At 21.1% G+C, this 18536-nt stretch overlaps 4 protein-coding genes across 5 annotated transcripts in view; 2 read left to right on the top strand and 2 right to left on the bottom strand.

Moving 5' to 3' along the window:
• The window catches only part of LOC102680717 (dihydroxyacetone phosphate acyltransferase), a 2398-nt gene extending 2041 nt beyond the window's left edge, over positions 1–357 (top strand). Inside the window, exon 4 of the mRNA XM_031512815.1 lies at positions 212–357. Coding sequence (XP_031368675.1) covers positions 212–224 — 13 coding nt within the window. The 3' untranslated portion in view covers positions 225–357. The remainder of the gene's footprint in view (positions 1–211) is intronic.
• Positions 358–563: 206 nt separating this feature from the next.
• On the bottom strand, positions 564–2312 carry LOC102680860. Its single transcript, XM_031512817.1, has 5 exons — positions 2194–2312; positions 1859–2081; positions 1588–1771; positions 1271–1437; positions 564–1178 (listed from the first exon to the last, which is right to left on the bottom strand). Exons 1-5 carry the CDS (start codon positions 2295–2297, stop codon positions 1017–1019), a joined length of 840 nt encoding a protein of 279 aa, XP_031368677.1. The 5' UTR covers positions 2298–2312; the 3' UTR covers positions 564–1016.
• A 2730-nt stretch (positions 2313–5042) lies between these two features.
• On the bottom strand, positions 5043–9831 carry LOC102679963 (serine/threonine-protein kinase D3). Of its 2 annotated transcripts, none has more exons than XM_006620473.2 (13): positions 9464–9831; positions 8634–8916; positions 8375–8506; positions 8101–8306; positions 7725–8004; positions 7474–7631; positions 7292–7353; positions 7059–7182; positions 6844–6976; positions 6563–6745; positions 5681–6427; positions 5511–5596; positions 5043–5438 (listed from the first exon to the last, which is right to left on the bottom strand). In XM_006620473.2, exons 2-13 carry the CDS (start codon positions 8896–8898, stop codon positions 5325–5327), a joined length of 2490 nt encoding a protein of 829 aa, XP_006620536.1. In that variant the 5' UTR covers positions 8899–8916; positions 9464–9831; the 3' UTR covers positions 5043–5324. The 2 variants fall into 2 exon arrangements, with proteins under 2 accessions (XP_006620536.1, XP_006620535.1); XM_006620472.2 differs by having other exon boundaries at positions 7059–7188.
• Positions 9832–10399: 568 nt separating this feature from the next.
• Positions 10400–16380, top strand: LOC102679841 (bifunctional glutamate/proline--tRNA ligase). Its single transcript, XM_006620471.2, has 12 exons — positions 10400–10556; positions 10814–10996; positions 11115–11524; positions 11595–11946; positions 12020–12191; positions 12279–12680; positions 12751–13201; positions 13292–14878; positions 15002–15403; positions 15479–15870; positions 15934–16077; positions 16170–16380. The coding sequence occupies exons 1-12, from the start codon at positions 10514–10516 to the stop codon at positions 16327–16329; spliced, it is 4698 nt and encodes a 1565-aa protein (XP_006620534.1). The 5' UTR covers positions 10400–10513; the 3' UTR covers positions 16330–16380.
• Positions 16381–18536: the final 2156 nt, after the last annotated feature.

The following is an 18536-nucleotide window of genomic DNA, read 5'->3' on the forward strand; positions in this document are numbered from 1 at the left end:
ATACTTTGTCAGAAAAAACTATGAGAATAGCTGTACCAGTTATTAATATTTCAATTTATCTAAATCCAACTTTATCCTTTTTAATAAAACCAGCTATTGTCATTATTGCAATAGGAATAGAGAAAATCGAGATTGGTAATATTATTTTACATATATATAATATATTATATATAAAAAAAATTAAATTTGTATATTATTGTATTATATATAGGAATTGCATTTAAACGATATATGTTATTGAGAAAATTATTGAGTACAGAATTTGCAATGCCTTTAATAGAAAATGAATCTGTAATAAAATCTGAATGGAAAGAAACATTAAATTTATTATTAAAACAAAATTATATAAGTATTCAAAATAATATATATGTACAAAAAGAAAATACTAAAGTTTGTTCTCTTCTCTATAATGTAATATTACCATTTATAGATACAATATATATTACATGTCTTGTTCTATTTGAGGTAAAATTTAATATTTTCATGATATTTTATATTTAATTATATATAAGTTTTAAATATATAAGTATATATAAATAATAATTTTTTTCAATTATAGTGGGATGAAACAAAATTAAATTATATAACAATACAATCAGTTTTAATTGAAACACAAAAGCAAATAGAAAGAGCATTTCTTGAAAAACGGCAATGGGGAAAACATCCCTATTCTTTATCAATTGATTTAATTAATACAACAATATCCAATTTTATAATACAAGGTATTATAGTACCATATGAAAAAAAAGGTATATATCAAGTTGAAAAAATTAAAATAATACAAATTCTTACACAATTGCAAAATCTTTCATTAAAACATCCATTAGGTTCATATCTTAATGCAATTTTATTACCTATATTATCACCATCAGTTTCTTCTAAATTATAAAAATAAGATAAGTTAAAACAGTGTTGAATATATTCTTAAACATTTGAAATTATATAAATAATTACTTTAGATTTTATTATTTAATATAATTAGATACAGATATTTATCTAATTAATTGTATACATTTTCATATATTAGATTTTTTTTTAAATTTAGAAGAAAAATTATGTATATCTTTAAGAATCATTCTTATATCGTCGTCTAATTTGTTTACTGATTTTTTTCTTCTGCCAAGAAATAAAGTAGCGCCAGTAGTCGATGCAGAATTATTCATATTTCTAAATAAAAGCTAAAAAAATTATTATAGAAAATGTAGTAAATGTAATAAAAAATATAATTATTATTTATAATAGTAGATATTATAAATCAATGATTAATTACCATGACCAATCTAACAAGATACACAGCAAATGTAAGAAATGAAATAGCCATAAGTGCACCTTCTATAGATGGAAATCCTGCTGCATGTTCATAATCATAATTATGATCATACTGATCAGTACCTCTTTTTTTTCGAGCAATTATTGTACTTGCTACAAGTTGAACTTCTGAAAATATATATTAAAAAAAAATATATATTAAAAATATAATAAATATATATTAAAAATATAATATTATAAATAAATATTTTATTATTGATATGGATTATTATTATTATTATATGGATTAATTATTGTATTATTATTTTTATATATTACCTATTTCAGAAATTAATGTATTTTCAAATGTCTTCAAAAATTGAATTTTTCCATCATTTGATGCAGGTTGAGATTTTAAAGTACAATGAACATTTTCAAGTATATCCACTGGAAGATAATTCAAAAGTCCTATATCATTTGCAATAAAAATTTTGTCTAAATATTGTTTATTTTCTTTTTTTTTCTAAAAAAAAATAAAACATTAAATTGCTATTATTTCTCATAATTAAATTAAAAATAAAAAATTTTAGATTTAAAATATTTTATTTACTTTGGTTATTAAAGAATCTGTTGTTTCATTTTTATTAAAATATTTTAAAATTATAGGTTCTTCTTTGATATTATTTTTTAATTTATAAAAATCATATTCTCCAGTTTTATTAGTTGCCGTTTGCTTTCCTTTTAAATTTTTATAAGTAATATTTTGATATGTATAAAAGAACTGATTTTCCTTTTGAGTAAATTTATAAAACTGATCTTGTCTTAGAGGTATTCTACAAATAATAAATGTAAAATTTCAATAAAAATTTGATTCTAATATATAAATAATCTAATTTAAATTATAAAAGATATTGTTTAATTAATAATGGTTTTATATGTACTTACTTATATACTTTTTCTTCATTAGAAAATTGAGGAATTTCAATCCATTCTGCTAAACTAGTGTTCAATAAAAAAATCTTGAATATTAATATTTTAATTATAAGCATTGTAATTATATATAAATTATATATTTTTTATAATAATATTTGTATATTTGTATATTATATATGTATACATATATGGAATGATATGTGATTTGAATAAAAAAGTGAATAAATATTGTTCTTATTTTCAGTTATACAGAGTTACAAATACTAACTAAATATGTACTTGCATTATCATATAGTGTGACAGAAGCCAGGATGTTATTATTTCAAGTAGAGATTCTGTTAGATTTAATGAGAACAAAGATTAAATTGACATCAATTTACTAAATATTTCTACAAAATTTTGTATAATTGTATATAAAATTTTTATTTAAAAAAATTTTTTTATTTTAAGAAAATATATAAATAATTATAAATTCTATTAATTAATTTATTTATTCACATTACCATAGTAAGTACAATAATGAAATAACAATAAGTTTTTATGAAAATTTGTTAATTATACATAAAATCTATAATAATATTACTGTCTTTTTTTAAGTACTTTTGTATGTTAATTATAAATCATATTATAAATTAAGTTTAAAAAAATACATTGTTAGTTTTCATAAAATATAGCGTTTACAAATATTTTTAAGTAATATAAAATTTTAAATAAATTTAATATGTACAAATAATTAATGTAGACAGAATAGAAACATAATATTAGGTATTAAACTATTATCAATCTAATAAAGATAATTTTAAATATAACAATATATATTGATATTGCACAACTCTTTTTATATGTATATAAATGAAAACATTTGTGGAAACTTTATTATAAAATTATAATAGCAATTATACATATTTTAAATTCATTATCGCAATATTGATTACTTTAATATACTATTTTAATATTCATAATATATAAATGTTGTAGAAAATAAAAAAATAAAGATAGCAATATATTGTATTTAATATATAATTAAAATATTTTTTAAACTTTTAAATTTTTAAAAAAATATAGGCCATTTGTGTATAATAATGCATTTGATATTAAATTAATTAAATGTAAAAAAATATAATCTCAAATAAAATAATTAGATATTTTGGAAATCATATGAGATTCGGTTAATTAACTGATACATAAGTAAAATGGCATCATCTATATTCATACATTATATTTATAATACTTATAAATGAAAAATTATTTGTTTTAAAATATAATATTCCATTTAAAATATTACTATCCAAATATAAGTCAATCATTATAAAAGATTTATCTAAGAAATAAAAAAATTTATTATATATATATGTTCATATATTTCTGAATTTAAAAAAAATAATAAATAAAAATAATAAAATAATAATAAATAATAATTATTTTTCAATGAAAATTTTCTGATTTTAAATTATTTTTGTTCTACTACTATATATTATTATTATCAGTTTTTATCAAGAAAAATAAATGAATATTCTAATCAAAAAATAATTTTAAAAAATATGATAATTTTAATATAATGGAGTATTAATTTTTAAAATTTTAATATAAACTAAAAAAAATATTTTAATTTTTAATAAACGTGTGTGTATATATATATATATATATATTAATGACTTTATAAATTTTATTTTATCCTATTAATTATAGAAAACATAATGGAATGAACAATATTTAAAAAGGAAAAAAATATAATTTTATTTTCTTTTTCTGATTGGAATGTATTTTTGTTTTAAATAAAATAATAAAAAATAAAACAATATTGCGAATTAATGAAAAAATAATAAATATATTTAAAACTTGAAATTTATTATTATTTCTATTACATATTAATTATCAAGTAGTTTAAAAAAAATTTTGTTTTGCTATTTTCTAATACAAAATTTATCACAATAGTAATTATAATATTGTTATATAAAAATTTTTTTCTAAGTATATATGATAAATTTTAAATTATTTAGAATACATTTATTTAATTATGAACTTCGTTATTATGATTAATAAAATAAAGAAGAATGTTTATAAAGTTTATTATGATCTATAAGATCAAAAGTCTAAGAAGACTGCATCTGCAATAATCTTACTTTTTATCACATAAAAATCAATAAATTATAGTATATATTTTATTCACGATTTTATAATTTTTATAATTTTTAGTTATTTTCATTAAAGTTCTTAAAAGAATTTGACATGAGTTATAGATGTCAAAATTTCTAATTTCTAAATTTAAATGTTTTGAAGCGAAAATACGAAGTAATAAATTTATCATAGCATAATATATATTAATTTAATCTATGAAAAACTTGAATTGCTAAGAAATTTCTACAATAATATTCTTAACCATACCCCAAAAATTTATGTATATAAAAGAAATATACATATATTTTGTAATTCATATATATATATAAATCATACTATATACTATTTTAATTATTATAATCTTATAATTATTCTATTTTAAACATCTTTTGCAAAATTATAAAATATTCTATGCATATATATTTCTATGTTAAGCTTGAAAATTTATTATTATTTATATTAGCGCTTATATTTCAAAAAAGATTATATATTCAATATATTAGATTGATAAAAACAGCATGAAACAATTATTTATATTATTATGATTATTATTTATATTATGATGAAGATAAATAATTATCAAAAATGTCATGATTACATTATATCTATTATTTTATGAAATATTTTTCAATTTGTTAAGAGCAAAAAATTTTTATCAAATAATTTATATAATGAAACATATTTAAATTCATTACTAAAATTTAAGAATGTTCATAAAAAAATTGCTGTTGTTTTCATATATTCATTGAGTATCTTATCTTACGAATGCAGTCTAAGTAATTTTCTACGTAATAATTTTTATTTTCTACATAAAATATCTTGGAAGATATATAATAGTTTTGTTTAATATCAGTACACTGATATTTATAATGAAATATAATTATACTCCCTTTCATGAATTGAATGTATTAAAGTCAGGCACGAATAAAACGTCGTAATGTAGCTCGAGCACTACGTGCCCAGCCTTTATGTATAGACAAATTATTTGGTAATGTTTCGATGTTTAACGAAGGCGGATAATTCTGTCATGTACACTGATTACTATATGCTAACCATCGAGCATCATCACTTTCGTGAGTCAAATAACGATATCCGACTTTTGCTTCTAATTCTCGTAAATCACACCATGTTTGATAATCCTTAAAAATATATAATATAAAATAACATAAATATATATTATAATATTAAAAAATATATATAAAAATGCTTACCTGAAGCCAGACATGTTGTAAACTCTTATCTACAGTATAACGTTTTCTTTGTTTTACTTGTAATAAATTATTAATTAAATCAATTGCTAAAAAAAAAGTAAAATAAATTTTATTGATTTTTATTATTGGATAAAAATTAAATAGGATTATTTTATTTATAATTTGTTTACCATCAGGTGAGATTTCCTGCCAAGGAATAGGTGGATACATAAAAGCAGCATTTTGAATCTGTTCGTTAATATCTTCTTCTTCATTAAATGGAAATGTACCACTTAAAGAAACATAAATAATTACACCAACACTCCACATATCTAAAGAACGATTGTAACACTTGTTTCTTAAAACTTCTGGTGCTAAATATGCGGGAGTGCCAACAACACTTCTTCTGAAGCTTTTTTCTCCTATAATTCTGGCAAAACCGAAATCGCAAAGTTTCACTTGTGTAAATTCACTATCGCTACTTAGCAACACATTTTCAGGCTTTAAATCACAATGTACAATATTCTTGCTATGTAAATGTTTTAATGCTACTAATATTTGCGTAATTAAGAATTTTGTTACTCTTTCACTAAGACGACCACGTTCTGAACTTAATATCATTTCCAACATATCGCCTTTTAATTTTTCCATAACTACAAATATTCGTTCAGAGGTTTCGAACATTCGTTCTAAATTAACTACTCCGCTATGTGAAAGATTCTGTAGAATTGCAACTTCATTTTTAAGTTGTGCTTCTTGTTTTGTAGGAAAACGTAATTTATCAATAACTTTAATAGCAACTGCTCGGCCACTTTTACGATGAATACCTCCATATACTGTGCCAAATTGTCCAGAACCTAAAACTTCGTCAGGAAATATCTCATATAACTGAGACATATCTGTGATATTTTCTTCAGGTTCTGTAGATTGTTCCTGATCTAAAATAATAATATTTTTATATAAAATATATTTTTTGATTTTGATATTAATATATTAATTTTTAATATTATATAAGAAATTAATTAAAATAATATTTAATAATATAAATATAATATAAAAAATAAATCACATACTGGTGGATATGGTAGTTACAGGCATTAATGCTTGTCTAATGCTAGTTTCCCATGATCTAGCTATATGTGCTCCAATGCCACTTTCTGGTGGAGGAACTTGGCTACAATTATCTCCATATGAAGAATCTTCTCCAACATAATAATCAATATTGGCAGTTTTTAACTCAAAGCAATGCATTATATCTAAAATATAATTCGTATTATTTTATGATCTTAATAATATTATATTAACTTATAAACTTATAAACTTATAAACTTAAAAAAAAATATTAAATATATACGTGAATGGGATGTTTCAGCACTTTCAATAGATAATATTTCAACCAATGGAATTTCTTTATAATATTTGGAACTATTTTCATTTTGAAATAATGTTATAGCTTTTGTATCAAGTCGCCAATAATGTTTCTTTTTCTGTAAATTTACAATATAAATTTTAATAATCTATCTATATGATAAAATATATCTATATGGTTTTAACCTATGAATTATTTACCATAGAATCACGATTTGTGAAATGTACCATCCAACCTTCTTTCAAAACTTTTGAACCACGACGTTTTGTATGTTTAACACTTTGCACTATGCGCATTAAAGGAATATTATTGCTTGGTGTAGAACTGCAACTAGCATAGTGATGAAATACACACATAATAATACATAATACATAAGTTTAAAATATATAAATACATATATATGTATATAATTTAATATATTTTTATAATTTACCTTGATGGTCTGGATTTTTGAAATTCATCATAAATAATATCATCATTGCTTGGAACTTGATCCTATAAAAATCCAAATAAATAATATGTTATATTATTAAATATATATTTTATGTGATATTTATACATTATAACTATAATATTCTACAAAAATTTATTTTTATAGAATAGAAGTATATTTACATTGTATTCGTCAGATGTCTTTGTTTCATCTACTACAAAAGACGAATGTTGAGGAGGTGAAGGAGATTCAGCATCACTATCACCATCACCTTCTTCATTTCTATTATCACATTTTCCTTCCGGTTCACTACCCACACCACTATCAGGATATTCATTACCTATTTATTTTATATATATATATATTTTTTTTTCATTGAAATAATATTTATAAAAAAATTATTTATTATTAATGAAATAAAAATTAAAAAAACCTGTATTGTCGCGTGGATTTTCTCCAGTACAGTCTTTAGGTATTTTTTCTATACATTTTTTGTGTGCATTATATTGACAATCTTTGCATTGTAGGCCTTGTTTAAATAAACCTCGTAATAATTTTTTACAATATCCACATACTGTTGGCCTAGTATAAGTATGTACTACAAATGTATGTGGAATTTTTATTCTTGTTGCTAATTCTCGTTCAACCCATACTGGTCTTCCTCCTAATGAAGGAGAACGAGATTGCTTCGGTGCCATTATACTTGGTATTGTCTATAAATATAAATAATAACATAGTAATTTATATATATAATTTATATACATAAATTATAAGTTATATTTTATTATTATTTTAGATAAAAATCTTACCAAAGTACTATTATTTTGACTTGCATTCGGTGTATTATTTGTACTATGATTATCATCACTAATGCTGGTCAAACTACTAGTAGATCCTTGACTTGGAGATCTTGGTACATTTAACATTGCAGAACTACGTCGCCTTTGACTGGCATCATGTGAGCAATTATTAGGTACTTTTATAACACATCTTTTATGATAATTCATTCCACAACCTATAAAATAATTATAATATAATATAATTAAAGTTAATAATTAAAATAATAATATAATTTGTATTTACCTTCACATTTTAAACCCTGTCGAACAAGACCAAATAACATTTCTCCACAAAAATCACAAAATGTGGGAACTTTATATGAATGAACAGTTAAAGCATGGGGACGAATGGGAACTTCTTCATTTGGCACTTGTGCTACAAAAAAATTAATAATTATCTAATTAATTATTTTCTTTCTATAATTTTTTCATTTTTATATTATTTCTATGTAATTTTGTATGTGATCATATATTTTTTCTATCATATTATATTTAAAATTTACCAGTTAAAACAATTTCCACTAATGTTTCATCAACAACTTCAGTTGCATTTGTAATAAGTTGTAAAATATTAGTAGAATTATAATCATGTTTGAATAAAAGCAATCGTTCAAATAAATGATTTAAACCATGTTCTGGACACTTAGTATTTATAAAATCACAAGCAAATTCTTTAAGAGTCTTAAGAGTCAATGTGCTGCTTTCAACAGTAACAGTATCACGTATTAAACCAAATTGAAATAAAAATGTTACTTCTGGTCCCTCCATATTAATTGTTTTCTTTGTCTATAATAAAAAAATAAATTTATATATTTTTAATATTTGTATGTAATTGAATAATATAATATTACATAAATAATATATATATAAGTATATAAATTATTGAATTAAAACAAATATAAAAATTAATAAAACAAAATTAATAAAACAATAAAACATATAAAAATTAATATTTAATATCAATCTTTTTATATTTCTCACATAATATTCGTAAATTTTTGCATTTTTATTAAAATTAAATATAAAACATATTTTTCTTTTATTTAAATTAATTAAATAATTATCATGCATAATTATATGTATGAATTAAAATATTTAAAAATTATTAATAAAATAAATTGAATTAAAATTGATTTAAGAAATTATTAATTAATTATTTTAATAATTTCATTAATAAAAATAAAATAAATGTATTATCCTTATTTTTATAATTCTATTTAGAATGCATTCTGATCATATGAAATTTCAATACATATTAAAGATACATATGATATAGTATTAACTTTTAGCAATAAAATATATGCTTTGTTTAAATAGAAATTATTTTACGTACATATTTAAATTAATAAACGGAAGATTCTGTATTAAGGTAGCTGTTTTCTTTCTGATCAAATTAACATTGATGAAACATAATTATTGTGACAACAGCTCTCACAAGTGTCATCGAACAGCATCAAATCCATGCCTGACACACATTCGTTGATGACATTTTACAGTTATCTCCAGGTGACCGACCCACCTTTGCGTATACTTCTATCTATTATATATTATTATATACAGGGTACATAAGTAGATTCAAATTTATAAACGATTTATAAATTTATAGTATTTATAATATTGCTTAAAATTTATTAAAAATTATAGTATACTATACGAAAATTTGAAATGAATGAATCAATCAATCACCACGCATTTACATATGTAAAAATCTAGTGCCACACAATTGTTACCAAAGATTATTAAAAACAGTTATGCTGTGATTAATCCAATCAAAAACGAAGGCAAATAACTGTATAGGGAAAATTATAGATTTAAAAAATTATAGATTGAAAAAAAAAATATTTAATATTTTTAAGTAAAAATACATTTTGCTTTTGTTAATCTTCTTTTTAATATTTTTGAATATATAATAAATATTATAATTATTTATTATAATATATATACACACATACATGTACTATATATATTAATATTTAAAATTACAAGTTTAAATTTTATATTTTAACATTTATTCTATATTTACAAATAATTTGTATATAAAAAAATGTTATTCTTTTTGAATGAAATTCAAATTTTAATTGTATCATAAAACATTAATATGTATATAATATATATTATAATATATAATATAATATATAATATATTATAATATATTATATTAAATATTATATTTCTATTTAATTTAAACGCTTCAGAATATTTTTCTCATCTATTACTTTTATTAATAAATATATATGGATTTCATATATATATTCTTATATATATATATACAGAAAAAATCGAATCGACCAACAGATATCATTAGACACGTGGAGAATTTCTAACCTATATGAATATATTTATGAATATAATTTTCATTTAAGTTTAAATTCTTTATATAAAAATGACTTATAAACTTATAGTTGATTCAAAAAATCCTCCAATGGGTGAGTCTTATCATAATATAATTTCAATACATTTGGTAACTTTAACTATAAAAAGTAATGTATGAAACAGATGTTAAAAAAATTAAGTAAAAATTTTATTGTTTCATCTTTTTAGTATGAATAAAAAATTTTATTTTATTTAATTATGTTTATTTTGATGTCATTATATATAAAATGATAATATTAAAGTATTATATTTTTTTAATTTCTTAAATATAATTATATTAAGATACTAATTGATTTTCTAATTTATATAGATGCTTTGATAGTAGTAGAGATTATCAATTCTCAAATTAAAGAAAAAATTGAAATAGTTTGGTGTGATGATTGGAAAGGTCATGGAAATATACAATTAATAGATAGTCAAAATAAAATATTGGGAGAAAAAAGTAATGATATTAGTCGTTATTTTGCTAGAACTGCATGTACAGATCTTTATGGTAAATAAATGTATACATATATTTATAATTTTTTTATAAAATATATACATAACAAAATTAAAATTTTATTTTTATCAATTTTTATTATATATATTTTTTTATTATATAATTAATTTAGGTGGTACTAATCCTCGTGAAAAAACTGAAGTTGATCATTGGTTATCATTTACAATTGGACCTTTAGGGTCTTACCCATTTAAGGAAGATACACTTTATTATTTAGATAATGTATTGATGACAAATACTTGGTTGGTTTCCAAAAAAATAACAATAGCTGATATCCATGTATTTTGTAGTCTTTTAGATAAGAAATGTTTTGTAAACTTTGAAAAAAAATTTATTAATATAAGTAGATGGTATAAACAGATGCTTTCATTATCTGCTGTGACAGAAGTATTACTTTCAATTAAAAAGAATATAAAATTATTTCCTCATAATATAAAATCTGAAAAAATTACCAATAAACAAATAGGACAAAGAAAACAAGAAGGTAAATTTATTGATTTGCCTGGAGCAGAAATGGGTAAAGTAAGTAATTTAAATATATAAAAATTTATATTTATTTTTTTTTTTTGTAAATCATATATTATCATAATAGGTTGTAGTACGTTTTCCACCAGAAGCAAGTGGATATTTACATATTGGACATGCTAAGGCTGCTTTGTTAAATCAATATTATGCAGAAACATTTCAAGGACAACTTATTATGAGATTTGATGATACAAATCCTGCAAAAGAAAATGTAGAATTTGAGAAAGCTATTCTAGAAGATTTAGAACTATTACAAATTAAGCCAGATCGATTTACACATTCTTCTGATTATTTTGATTTAATGTTGGAATATTGTACTAAATTATTAAAAGAAAATAAAGCATACATAGATGATACTCCGGCTGATATAATGAAAGAACAACGTGATCAGAAATTAATGTCACCAAATAGAAACAATTGTAAATATAAAAAATTTTAAAATTGTTTAAATGAAAGAAAATTATTAAGTTATTATAATGAAAATATTTTCAGCTATTGAAAAAAATCTTGAATTATGGGAAGAGATGCAACAGGGTACTGTTAAAGGTCAGGAATGTTGTGTTAGAGCAAAAATTGATTATCAATCAACGAATGGTTGTTTACGAGATCCGACAATTTATAGATGCAAACCAGAACCACATCCTCGAACTGGAACAAAATATAAGTATGCATTAGATATTAAATAATTTAAACAAATTAACAAATATTTTATTTATTTTTATATATAACTTATTTACAATTTTCTATACAGAGTTTATCCAACATATGATTTTGCTTGTCCAATCATTGATGCCATTGAAAATGTTACTCATACTTTACGCACAACAGAATATCATGACAGAGATATTCAATTTTATTGGATAATAGATTCTCTAGGACTGAGACGTCCTTATATTTGGGAATATTCACGTTTGAATATGACACATACAGTTTTATCAAAAAGAAAATTAACTTGGTTTGTTAATGAAGGTTTAGTTGATGGTTGGGATGATCCACGTTTTCCAACTGTACGAGGTATTTTGAGAAGGGGAATGACAATTGAAGGATTAAAGCAATTTATCATTGCTCAAGGTAGTTCGAAATCTGTTGTTTTCATGGAATGGGATAAAATATGGGCATTTAACAAAAAAGTCATTGATCCAATTGCCACTAGGTATACTATTATATGAACAATTTTTTTATAAAAAATATTTAAAGATAATCCATATAATATTATGTTTCAGATATACTGCTTTAGAATATGATAAAATTGTACCAGTACATATAAGTGATGTAGAAGAAAAGTGGCTAGTTGTCCAAAATCATCCAAAAGATGCATCAAAAGGTACAAAACAAGTATTAGTAAGATCAGAGCTATATATTGAAAGAGATGATGCAAATATGCTAATTGAAGACCAAAATGTTACTTTTATTAATTGGGGTAACATAATAATAAAAAAAATTGAGAAAAATAATGATGTCATTAAACAAATAATAGGACAATTAAATTTGGAAAATAAAGATTATAAAAATACATTAAAAATTACGTGGTTATCCATACCTTCTGATAAAAATGATAATATCAATAAAACTAATTTAATTCCGTGCTATGCTGTTTATTTTGATCATATTATAAATAAACCAATATTGGGAAAGGATGACGATTACAAAAATTTTATTACAGAAAATACAAGAGTAAGTTTTTATATAAAAATATTATATAAAATTTTTATATAAAAATCATAGATTTAAAAAATAGTCAAAAATATATAATAAATATTTTAGATTGAAGTACAAATGTTTGGAGAAACAGAATTGAAACGTGTGAGAAAAGGAGAAATAATTCAATTGCAAAGAAAAGGATTTTTTCGATGTGATGTACCTTATGCTCCAATTAGTTCATTTTCTTCTAGAGAAGAACCTTTAATTCTATTTCATATTCCAGATGGTCATATTGCAAATACAAAATCAACATTTTCTAATATTATTTCGACTTCTATTAAAAAAAATTCTCAGGAAAATATATGTACTATGGTTTCAAATAAATTCAATAATAATTCAAATAAATTTCAACAACAATTGATATCTAAAGAAAATGAATTATCTGAAAATATTATACAACAAGAAAGAAAAATTGAAGACCTACAATCAAAAATAAATCAAGAAATACAATTATTTTCAGATTTAAAAAAAGAATATAAAAATAAAACTGGTATTGATTGGAGTGAAATAAAAATTCAAGATGCAACACAAAATATACCAAAAGACTCATATATAAAATTATCTAGTGAAATTCAAAAACAAGGGGATAAAATAAGACAATTAAAAAGTACAAAAGCAGAGAAAAATATTATTGATGAAGAAGTAAAAAAACTATTGACTTTAAAATCAGACTATAAAATAGTTACAGGTCAAGATTGGAAACCATCTACTTTAAAAACTAACGTGATATGTAAAAATGAAAATTCTGTTGATAAAATTTTGAAAAATATACAAGAACAAGGAGATAAAATAAGACAATTAAAAAGTATGAAAGCAGAGAAAAGCATCATTGATGAAGAAGTAAAAAAGCTATTGGCTTTGAAAGCAGAGTATAAGTTGGCTACAGGTCAAGATTGGAAACCATCTACTATTCCAATAACTAATAATATAACACATAAAGAAAATTCTGCAGATAAAATTTTAGAAAGTATACAAAAACAAGGAGATAAAGTAAGGCAATTAAAAGAAATTAAAACAGATAAAAGTATTATTGATAAAGAAGTAAAAATTCTGATAGATTTGAAAAATAATTATAAAACATTAACTGGTCAAGAATGGAAGGCAATAAACTATGATACCTCGCCTAAGAAGAAAAAGAAAGAAGATGCTTCTAAATGCGAAAAACGAAAAAATATATCGAATAAAGAAATAAATAAAAATGAAGATATAAAAGATATAGATGTAGGCAAAACAAGATTAGGGTTGGAAGTAAAAAAAGAAGAAAATTTCTTTGAATGGTATTCTCAAATTATTACTAAAAGTGGTATGATTGAATATTATGATGTATCTGGTTGTTATATTCTCCGTCCGTGGAGTTTTGCTATTTGGAAAGCAATTAAAGAATATATTGATAAAGAGATAACACAAATGGGTGTACAAGAATGTTACTTTCCTATTTTCGTTACGAGAACAGTATTAGAAAAAGAAAAAGCACATATAACAGATTTTGCTCCTGAAGTTGCATGGGTGACAAAATGTGGAGAATCGAATTTATCGGAACCAATTGCTATAAGACCAACATCAGAAACTGTAATGTATCCTGCTTATGCCAAATGGTTAAAATCCGATACTGAACTTCCTTTAAAACTTAATCAATGGAATAATGTAGTAGTAAGTATTAAATATAAATAATTAATTATTACAAGAAAAAAATTTCTTACCTTCTTTATTACCACTAAATGTAGCTTGTATTTATAATTTATGATATTATCATAAAAAAATTTTTTATTACAGAGATGGGAATTTAAAGATCCCAAACCTTTCTTGCGTACAAGAGAATTTTTGTGGCAAGAAGGTCACACTGCTTTTGCTACTAAAGCTGAGGCTGATGAAGAAGTTTTAATGATTTTAAATATGTATGCAAGAGTATATGAAGACTTATTAGCAGTACCTGTTATTAAAGGTCGTAAAACTGAAAAGGAGAAATTTGCTGGTGGTGATTACACTACTACAGTTGAAGCTTTTATTTCAACAAGTGGTCGTGCAATACAAGGAGCAACAAGTCATCATCTTGGACAAAATTTCTCTAAAATGTTCAATATTCAAGTAGAAGGTGCCGTAGAAAGTGATGAAAAAACTTTTGTCTATCAAAATTCATGGGGTCTAACAACTCGAACAATTGGAGTTATGATAATGGTATATATTTTTTGTTTTAATATAAAAATTTATATAAAAATATTTTTCAATGAAATAATTGTAATAAATTTATAGATTCACGGAGATGATAAAGGTTTAGTATTACCACCAAATGTAGCTTGTATTCAAGCTATTATAGTACCTTGTGGTATTACAGCTAATACAACATCACAACAAAGAGAGTTATTATTTTCTGAATGTAATAAATTATTGGATGAATTATCAAAAGATAAATTACTTAGAGTTAAAGCAGATTATCGCAATAATCGCACGCCAGGTTGGAAATTTAATCACTGGGAATTGAAAGGAGTGCCTGTAAGAATCGAATTAGGACCTAAAGATTTAGAAAAAAATCAAGTCACTTTTGTACGCAGAGATAATTTTCAAAGAGTATTTGCAAATAGATCTGAAGTGCTTGTTGCTTTACATACATTGTTGACTGACATACAAACAAGTATGCTTTCCAAGTAAGTATCATTTAAAAACAGGATATAAATATTATTATTATAATTAATCTCTTTTTTTAACAGAGCAAGAAAAAACTTAAATGAACATATCAAACGTGCAGATAATTGGAATGAATTTTGTTCTTATCTAAATGAGAAAAATATATTATTATCACCATTTTGTGGAGAATCATCTTGTGAAGATAATATTAAAGCTGACAGTGCACGGTAAATATTGTTAAAATTTTTTTAAATAATTGTATCTTCATAATAAATTATGTATATATATATATATATATATATATTATTTTTTTTTATAGGGAAGATACGGTAGGAGAGCTTGGAACATTATCAATGGGCGCAAAAAGTCTTTGTATACCATTTGAACAACCATTATTATCTTCTGATAAACAAACATGTATTCATCCTAATTGTCAAAACAAACCGAAATTTTATACACTTTTTGGCCGTAGTTATTAAAATAATTCAATATAAAAAATGTAAGGTTGAAACAATAAAAATTCCTTTAAACTTTGTTTTCTTATATAATTTTGAAATAATTTATATTTATTTGTATGAATTGATATTTATATTGTTTATTTCCAAATTTGATATAATAGATTTCATAATTTGTTCACAATTGCTTAATTTAATCTATTTATTTCATTTATACTTAAATTATACTTAAATTCATGTTAATTAACATGAACAAATTTTAAGAAAAAGTGTCTGTTATATTACCTAAAACAAAATAAAATATAAAATTATTTTAAAAAATAGTAATAAAATATTTATATGTTTATTTAATATATTTATATATTTTTTATTGCAAATAAACTATTAATATACTATTTATATTTTTAATGTTTTATAAATTTATAAAACTTTATTATAAATTAACCATGCTATTCTGTTTCGATTTATTTTTCCAAATAAATTTTATTTTTTTACAGAAATTTTCAAGAGAAATAACTTAATTATCCTATGTTGTTCTATGTTAATCTAATAAGTATTTTATAAGCATAAAAAAAATATTTATATTTCATGTATTTACATTTAATATATTATATATATATGTTATAAATAAATTTTTAATAGAATGCTAATTAATAAAAAAAAGTTTACTTTTAAAAGAATTTAAATATTAAATATTAAAACTTTGTTACAATATTATTAAAAATCAAAAAAATCTCATAATTTTTTAACGATATGTAAAAGAAACAAATAAATCAATAATATTCACAGGATTAATAAAAAATTAATGAAACTTAATATAAACATAATAATTATAAGTAATATATTATCTAAATTATAAATAAAATTGAAATTATTTCCAATATTTATTTCTCATTTCAAATATTAGATATTTATTAGCTTATCTGTTAAATATATCTTTACTTTTAATTTTAAACAATTGATATTTATATTTGAGTTATTTTTTAAATTATATTTGCTTATTTCTATTATTTTATAAAAATAAAATCATATTTATCTTTTTAGATAATATAATGTTTAGATAACAAATATTATAATAAAATAAATCTTATTTTTGTTGTCAACATAAGATATATATCAAGTTACATAAACTGTAATAATATAAGTATATTAAAAACAGAACGGCAGGTCAAATAAATTTATATTATAAATAATACTATATTATAAATATTTTCAAAATTAAAATTAAATACAAAATTGAAATGTAATTTTATCAATATAAATGTATAATATTTTTCATTTATAATTAAAATAAAACAATAAACAATTATATATTTATCATTACATAAAGAATATTTTAAATTGGATAATACAATTAGATAACAAATTATTCTATAAAAATAAATCAAATGTATCATAAAAACACAATAAAATTTTGTGTTTAAAGCTTTATTTTTAAGAATATTAAATTGATTTTATTAATTTGAAAGTTTTCCGTATATATATATTTGAATAATTTCTAAAAAATTTTCTAAATAATTTTCAAATTTGATTTTTTGTTGAAAATAAATTTTAAATAAGAAAGTTTTATTTTTTCCTTATATATTTATATTTATTTATTATATTATCAATATTATATTATTTATAATATTATTAATATTATCAATTTATATTTATCTTCTATTCAATTGTATTATCCATGTATGACATATATAGAATATTAATATATTCATGGCCTAATTATAGGAAAGTTGATTCTAAAGATCAAAACAAATACAAAAATTGTTGATAAGATACAATATACAAAATGTTGATAAGATTTATTTAAATTAAATAATCTAAATTAAATTTATTTAAATTATTCTAATAATCTAAATAATCTAAATTAATAATAAATTAATAATAAACAATTTAAACTCACATTAGATAAGTAAAAATAGAGTATGATAGCACTATAATGAAGCCAGAATCATCATATAAATTTCACTCTATCTTTTTTTCACTTCATTGCGAGCACTTTGTTTATGCAATTTATAATTTAATAAATAAATTTTAACAATCCCAATATTTTTGTATATTAATTTTTGCATTTGTTTTGATTTTTAAAATTAACATTCCAAAGAGTCTCACATATATATTAATATTCTACACACATATATATATATATATGTATATATATATATATATATACATATGTATAAATATATTTTCATATCTACAAATTTTATATTATCATTATATTTAAAATATTA

Source organism: Apis dorsata, unplaced genomic scaffold (genome assembly GCF_000469605.1).
Source record: "Apis dorsata unplaced genomic scaffold, Apis dorsata 1.3 scaffold_517, whole genome shotgun sequence".
NCBI lineage: Eukaryota > Metazoa > Arthropoda > Insecta > Hymenoptera > Apidae > Apis > Apis dorsata.